Raw genomic sequence first — 8,167 nt, 5'->3', positions numbered from 1 at the left:
AATGGTATACAACATTAGTTACCCAGTTACTAATGTGACACTAAACGACATTATTTTAAACAAAATCATATTTTTAAAAGCGTTTGCAAAACTACCAACTTGAAATACTTCACATTATGTATGGTCAGTACTGGTAGGACATTACTATTCAATAAACGTTTTGCCTAAACTATTTGTAATAGTTATATTTGGTAGCGACGAATAAGACTACATCACCTCATAGTGGAAGGTGGAAGCCACTTTTCGGCCTAAAAGTAAAATGAGTGGTAAAAAGTAATAAATAAGAACAAGGTACAACAAAAAAATGCACAATCATACCCCCAGAATGATGCAGTAGTAAATACTAGTGCCAAATATTTACCATGTCAGGCACACAATTTTTATGGACCCCCCATTTTTCCTTATGATCATTTTGTCAAAATCAATAATTTTTTTCAGGGCAAGAAAAAAAAGTATAAAGCTACTCTCTATTGTTTATAAATGACAAAACTTTTGAAAATTTTGGTTAATGTTGGGTCATGCTGCAGGAGACTTAAAGCATATTCACAACTTCCTCATTCAATCTTATTAAAAACTAAACAACCCAACAATTTTGTAGCACGTTAAGTAAGTCATAAGAAAAGACTTTTTGTTATGTTCATTAACTACAAACAAAAAGAATAGTTAATATTCTCCAACAACACAAAAACGAAAATAATGATAATAACAATAAATAACTGCAAAGTCCCAAAAAAAAAATGTGTGACTTGAATTGCTGGCAAAGCAGAAAAAGGTTCCGCTTTGTATGGATTTTTTTTAATAAAGGTTAGTTGGATCAAATGTATTTTGGAAGTATAACACTAATAATGATACATACAGATATTGAATTATTTTTTCTACTATAATCTCTTTTGAAAATAATTTCTATACAACTAATGTGATCCTAAGCTATACTAGGAGTCGGTAAAATTATAATAAAATGATCTCTTTGTGAGATTTCTTTTATTTTTGATACAAAGGGATTTGAACCTCCCTCCTTCCACGTACACTCCACCACCACCTGAGCTAGCCCAAGTACTCACTATTGTGAGATTGATGTATATATTTTAGTTTTAGAAAGAAAAAAGAAACATCAAAATCAATTATTACAAAAGAACATAACATAAGGCTTAGTCCAAAGACATTCACCTATAGAACTAGCAATCACCACCTGCAACACTCAACAAAGAAATAATATCAAACACAAAAGAACTAAAACAACCAACACCCCGGCTCTTAGAAATCCATGCAATGTTAGGATTATAAAAAATACACTTAAGCAACACTTAGTATTCAACATAATTTCTCAGATCTTAATCATGTTACTAAAAGTGCATAAATGATAAACCCTAAGATATGTTTCTATAAAATCTTTGCTAAATTAAAGAAGAAGATGAACACAAGAGCGGAAGCACTAACCTGAAGTCATTGATGGAGATTGCACAGAAGGTTATTAATCTTCCAAGAAATTAGTTTCTCTCTGTATATTTCTCTGTGATGGGGAAGAAAAGATTACGAAAGAATATCTTTCTTGGGGACCACAACCTATTTATTAAAAAACTGATTATTAAATCAATTTTGGGTATTTACAATTTGGCCCTTCATCAAATTTAAATACAACTTATGGTATCTACACATTATTTTTATGACATTTTAATACCCTATGATACTTATAACATAATTGGTCACTTTATTTTGTATCAAACTTTATAATAGCATCATACATTAATACATATGTGCCCATAATAAGATTTTTAATCCAACAATCTCCCATTTGGGCAACATAAGTTTCCTTATAAATGTATAACCTTATGAGCTCAAAATTTTCTATCATATAAAGGTATTCTTTAACAATCTTGTCCATCAGCCGTATCCATATAGGATCAAAGCGGTCTTTGTCATATTAATCATGACTAAACCCATCAATGGTCACATATACAGATACAGTCAAATGACATAGATCAATCATGGATGTGTAGCATGGAAATTACATGCAATGTGAACCAAACATGTTTATTTCCAACTGGTCCTACTTAAACTTTAGTGAGGTCATAATCAAACATGACAAAACTGAGTGAATAAACTGAATACTTCATTCTGATCAGAAAATAACTAAATTCATAAATGTCTGAAACAAATATAAAGCAAATAATATACAAACTCCCACTAAATCATGATATCCTCAAACAATACAACACCCATATGAGCAGTGTGCTCATGAAAGACCTTGGGTGGCAATCCCTTTGTGAGCGGATCTGCTATCATGGAGTTTGTCCTAATGTGCTCTATGGATATCTGTCCACTCTGCACTCTCTCTTTCACAACTAGGAACTTTATGTCAACATGCTTTGACTTGGATGAGCTCCTATTGTTGTTGGAATACAACACTGCTGAATTATTGTCACAAAATAACTTGAGTGGTCTTTCGACATTCTCCAAAATGTGCAGCCCAATGACAAAGTTTCGCAACCATATTCCATGATTTGATGCCTCATAGCATGCTACAAATTCTGCTGGCATGGTGGACGAAGCTACAAGTGTCTGTTTGACACTTTTCCAGGATATAGCTCCTCCAGCTAACAGGTAAATATAGCCTGATGTAGATTTTATGCTATCTTGGCATCCAGAAAAATCAGAATCTGAATACCCTACGACCTCCAAATGATCTGATTTCCTGTATGTGAGCATGTAATCTTTTGTTCTACGAAGATACCTCATAACCCTCTTGGCTGCTATCCAATGGTCCATACCAAGATTGCTTAAATATCTGCCTAACATCCCAACAATGTACGCAATATCTGGATGCGTACATACTTGACAATACATTAGACTCCCAACAGCATAAGGGATCTTTTGCATTTCTTGAATTTCAAGGTTACTTTTAGGGCATTGACTAAGACTAAATTTGTCTCATTTAGCAACAGGGGTATCACCTGGTCTACAATCTTGCATGCCAAATCTTTTAAGTACTTTATCGATATAGCCTTTTTGTGATAATCCAAGAATACCACGAGGACGGTCTCGGTGTATCTGAATACCTAATTGTGGACGCCCAAATCCCACCAAGGCAAAATATGAGGGTTATGTGAGGCCCTCGGGCCACCACCGTATCGGGAAGTCATCATGCTATCACGCCACGAATCTAGACCTGTGCCTTACGGGATCATTGCCATATAGCCCCCATTTGCGAGACATAGACGCGAAGCCACCCTGACCTCGCTCAGACGTCCAGCACGACGTCGTGGGCGTCGTTCGGCCACCCGTGCACGACGTCGTGGGCGTCATTCGGCCACCCGTGCGCGACGCCCCCTGGCCTCGCTCGGCACCCGCGCGCGACGCCCCCTGGCCTCGCTCGGCACCCGCGCGCGACGCCCCCTGGCCTCGCTCGGCACCCGCGCGCGACGCCCCCTGGCCTCGCTCGGCACCCGCGCGCGACGCCCTCTGGCCTCGATCGGCCCCCGCGCGCGACGCCTCCTGGCCTCGCTCGGCCCCTGCGCGCAACGCCTCCTCACCTCATTCGGCCCCCGCACGCAGCGCCTCCTGGCCTCGCTCGACCCCCGCGCGCGACGCCCCTTGTCATGGCCCAGCTGCGAAGCCCGCGCTCAAGCCGCCTCGCGTCCAAGGGCCTCGCCATGGGCCCGAGTGGCCTCGCCTCATAGGCCGAAGTGGCCTCGCACTAGCCGCCTCGCGTCCAAGGGCCTCGCCATGGGCCCGAGTGGCCTCGCCTCATAGGCCGAAGTGGCCTCGCCTCATAGGCCGAAGTGGCCTCGCACTAGCCGCCTCGCGTCCAAGGGCCTCGCCATGGGCCCGAGTGGCCTCGCCTCATAGGCCGAAGTGGCCTCGCACTAGACGCCTCGCGTCCAAGGGCCTCTCCATGGGCCCGAGTGGCCTCGCCTCATAGGCCGAAGTGGCCTCGCCTCATAGGCCGAGTGGCCTCGCCAAATAGGCCCCGTGGTGGCGGCCTCGCACATAGCCTCATGGGGGTCACATCCGCAACACATTCGGCCCTGTGAACAGCCAAGAGAGCCGCGCCATCAATAAGCCTTCCGAGGGGGCCTCGCTAAGGGATGAGAGCTACGTCACCTAGTGGCCACATGAGTAGAGCCATGCACCAAGGGTCCCATTCCTTACACCCAGAGACCCCCACGCTTAGAGGCCCCAGTACGAGTCGAATGGGACATACTTGTACGACCTAGTACTGAGTACGAACACCCGTACCAGTGGGACTGCTGAGATAAAAGTTATGGCCCGTACGTCTACGGCCAAGGTTCAGAGTCGACACCACTACCACCTGTGCCACTACGCATGCCGCCATTCATCAGATATGGGTACAGACAAGTAGTGGAGACATCCTCCTGACACCTGCTCCTATGCTGATGTACGACCACAACCTCTGAAGCCACTCCCCTGACATAGTACTTATGTACCATTTGGTCTCCTGGACCACTATGTACCTAAGGCCATTAGAGCCTACTATAAAATGAACTGGAACACCACCTGAAAGGGGGTTGGAAGTTTTACTGTAGCAAAGGCTTGAGAGTTAATGAAAGATTGATTAATTCCTCCATTGTTATTCTGTCATAATTCTTGAGTTATTGCTTTGATTTCTATAGCTTTTTTATTGACTATCCTAACTTGATAATCTCTTCTAACCCAACTTAGTTGACGAGTTCTCACCGTCAACAGTTTGGCGCCGTCTGTGGGAACGTTAGTTTCAAGCTACTGTTCCACCATTATTTCCGGCAGGAAGAAAATGCCAAGACGTTCAAAGCGATTGAGGGAGCCACGAGAGGTAGAGGTTCACCTGAACGGAGTCCAGTTGAAGGCCTCCATGAAGGACGCCCCTCCACCCAGAGACGTGGAGCCCCCGAAGGACCCTGAGGTTCACGGAGGTGATAGGGTGGCCTCGTCACTGGCCGCCCCACCTGGAGAAAGTCCTCCAAGAGCACCACCGGGAAACGCTAACGAGTTCCCTCCTCCAAAACCACCGCAGGCACCGAACTCCGGCCGGCAGGACCCAAGCCCCTCAACCCGTAGGCATGATAAGCATCCCCGGGTCCATTCCGTGAGCTCAAGTTCAAAGTCTCAGTTCTATGAGGAGGAAATACGTGAACTCCACCGTAAGAACCAAAGGTTGGAAACCACCTTGGAAAACATGCAAGAGGTCCTGAACGGCCTGTTGCAGGATAAGTCGAGCGTGACCTTGCCTAAGAGGAAGGAGAAGGGCAAGGATGGGGTGGAGACCACTGTACCGGTAGATGATGGGAGAACCTGACATTCAACCAGTAACACCCCCCGAACGAAGCAACGTGATCACCCTGAATCACCTAAGCAGGCCCAGAAACCAGCGTCGAGGACCAACGCTGCCCCTCGCAATGAGGACGAGGTCACCTCTAAAAGAGCCCCCTCAGACTTACGAGAGGAGCTCAATAAAAAGAGGGCGGGCAAAGGGACCACGCCCCCTATAGCGCCTCGAGAGGGCAAGGGAAAGGCGGATCTCAGCCCATCCGCTTTGAGGGACTCTCTAAGTAAGAGGAGGTAGGACTTGGACACGGAGATGAAGAGCCTGCGAAGCAAGATCGTCACCGCCTCAGGCGGCCAGATCTACGAGGAAGAATTCGACCATGAGTTTCCCTTCGTGAGGGAGATTCAGGCCATTCGGCTCCCTGCCAACTTTAAGGAGCCCAATATGACCCCCTACGAAGGGAGCACGGATCCAAAGTACCACCTGGATGCGTTTAATGATTTGATGAAACTGAGGGGGATTGGAAGTGGTGCCAGGTACCATTGCTTCGCTGTCACTCTGAAAGGACCCGCCTACAAATGGTTCAAAAGATTAAGGCCGGGGTCCATCAGATCCTGGCAGCAGTTTTCTGATGAATTCCTCCAACAGCACCATGTCGTGCGGGACTACACGATGCCAGGTACCAGCCTGGCCAACGTAAAGCAAGGGGAGAATGAGAGCCTGAAGAGCTACATTCACCGGTTCAATATGGAGGCCGCAAAAGTGGGGAGCCTAACGCGCCGAGAGTTAAAAATGGCCATTACCGCTGGAGTTCTCCCAGGAAGCAAGTTGTGGGACAACATGTTGAAGAGGGAAGTCACCGACTTAGATGACTTCTATGAGAGAGCGCAAAAGTACATCCGCGTGGAGGATGGCCACGCCAACCTGAAGGCAGGAAAGGAGGAGCCCCACGCGAAGCTCCCAACTAACGACGGGTCGAATGTAGCAAAGAAGAAAAGGTATGATGGATCAAGAGATGACCACCAGAGGAAAACCAAACAGGGGAATGATCACAGGCAAGCGGCTTACACTTACTACACAGACCTCACAGATACCAGGGAGCACATTTACCTCACCAATGAAGATCGAGTTCCTTTCAAAAGGCCCCCACCAATGAGAAAGGACCGGTCCAAAAGGGACCCTAGTAGATACTATCAGTACCACAAGGATACCAGTCATACCACGGCAGAGTGTATCCATTTGAAGGAAGAAATTGAAGAACTCATTCGCAGGGGACATTTGGGCAGGTATGTGCGCAAGGATAACCAGAGGCCAGAAGGAGGAGTGTCCCCGCCGCGGGCACGTGAGGTGGCCCCGGAAGTGCAAGGAGAGGTCAGGACCATCTTTGGAGGACCAGGATTCGGAGGCGATTCTAGGAAAGGGCGAGACAGGTATGCCAAGGAGGCCCGACGAAGTCCACCACATTGCGTTTTAAGTTTGGAGCAACGCCCCCCGAAGAGCTTCAAGGGCGAGAATGACTCGATAACTTTCACTGAAGAAGATGCGCAGGGGGTGCACTTTCCTCATAACGACCCCCTGGTGCTAACCGCCCAGCTAGCTAACATGAGGGTACATCGGGTTATGGTGGATAACAGGAGCTCCGTGGACATCTTGTATCGACAGGCACTGGAAAAGATGGGATTGAGCCTCTGTCACCTAAAGCCTTTCACTACGACTTTGTATGGGTTTACGGGAGACTCGATGCAACCCCTGGGGACAATCGAATTGGCCCTCACCATGGGGGAGAAACCCAGGCAAACCACCATAATGGCTAACTTCGTCGTGGTAGATTGCACCTCAGCCTTCAATACGGTATTAGGGAGACCCTCTCTAAGAGAATTGAAGGCGATAACTTCTGTGTATCACCTAGCCATGAAATTCCCTACCCCTGGGGGAGTAGCATGTGTGAAAGGGGAGCAGAAGGAAGCGAGGGAATGCTATAACATGTCCCTCCGCGCAGCCACCAAACCATCCATGCCAATGACGATGGCTATGCATAAAGAAGCGACCCACACAAGTTAGATCCGCACAAGATTGGACCCACAGGTTACGGAGCCTCTCGAGAAGTGCTACCAGCAAGACTTCGGCTCTTAGTGCCAAAAGAACCTATGTTTAGCTTGTTCTTCGTTATTTTAGCTTAAGTAAGAATCAAAGAGGCTACCCTAGGTAGCCTCCTAGTTAGATGTAGCCTCCCTTTTTATTTACAAAGTTAGATGTAAACCGCGTGCTATGAATGAAACCGTTTGCTACTTCCCATGCTTACTTTCTTCGCTGCACAAGCATCAGCCAAAGTGCCTGCCGAAATAAATTTCACCAAGCACTAGGGGGGCAGGACGGGGGGCAAGAACATGCAGCCAGCAAAAGGGCTCCTAAAAAGGGACCCTCTAACGGAGGATCCTAAAGAGGACCCCTTGCCCTCCTAACTCCTAAAAAGGGACCCTCTAACGAAGGATCCTAAAAAGGACTCCTTGCCTTCCTAACTCCTAAGGAAGACCCTCTACCAAGAGGATCCTCAAAAAGGACCCTCCATCAGGAGGACCCCAAAAAGGACCCTTCAACAGGGATCCCAGAGGGACCCCCTATATCAGGGCCTTAAGCGGAGTCCTTACAAGGCATCTCCTGGGATCACAAGGATTAGCTACCCGTGTGAATATCAAGGAGGCCTTAGGGACTTACAAAAAAAAATATATGGTAACGATGATAATAAGTCTAGAGCGGCCACCAAGCTGTCTAGCCATTATATGGTAACGACAATAATAAGTCTAGAGCGGCCGCCAAGCCGCCTAGCCAAAAAGGATCCCAAAAGAGACCCTTGTAAAAATAGTACTATGCATAATGACGAGAAGGACGCTTCTCGCAACAAAT

At 46.7% G+C, this 8,167-nt stretch overlaps 1 protein-coding gene across 1 annotated transcript; it reads right to left on the bottom strand.

The window, feature by feature from the left end:
- Window positions 1–2,184: 2,184 nt before the first annotated feature.
- LOC133812976 (secreted RxLR effector protein 161-like) lies at window positions 2,185–2,877 on the bottom strand. Its single transcript, XM_062246832.1, has one exon. The coding sequence runs from the start codon at window positions 2,875–2,877 to the stop codon at window positions 2,185–2,187; it is 693 nt and encodes a 230-aa protein (XP_062102816.1).
- Between the last annotated feature and the right edge of the window lie 5,290 nt (window positions 2,878–8,167).

Source organism: Humulus lupulus, chromosome 1 (assembly GCF_963169125.1).
Source record: "Humulus lupulus chromosome 1, drHumLupu1.1, whole genome shotgun sequence".
Lineage (NCBI taxonomy): Eukaryota > Viridiplantae > Streptophyta > Magnoliopsida > Rosales > Cannabaceae > Humulus > Humulus lupulus.
This window is presented reverse-complemented; position numbering and strand designations above follow the sequence as displayed.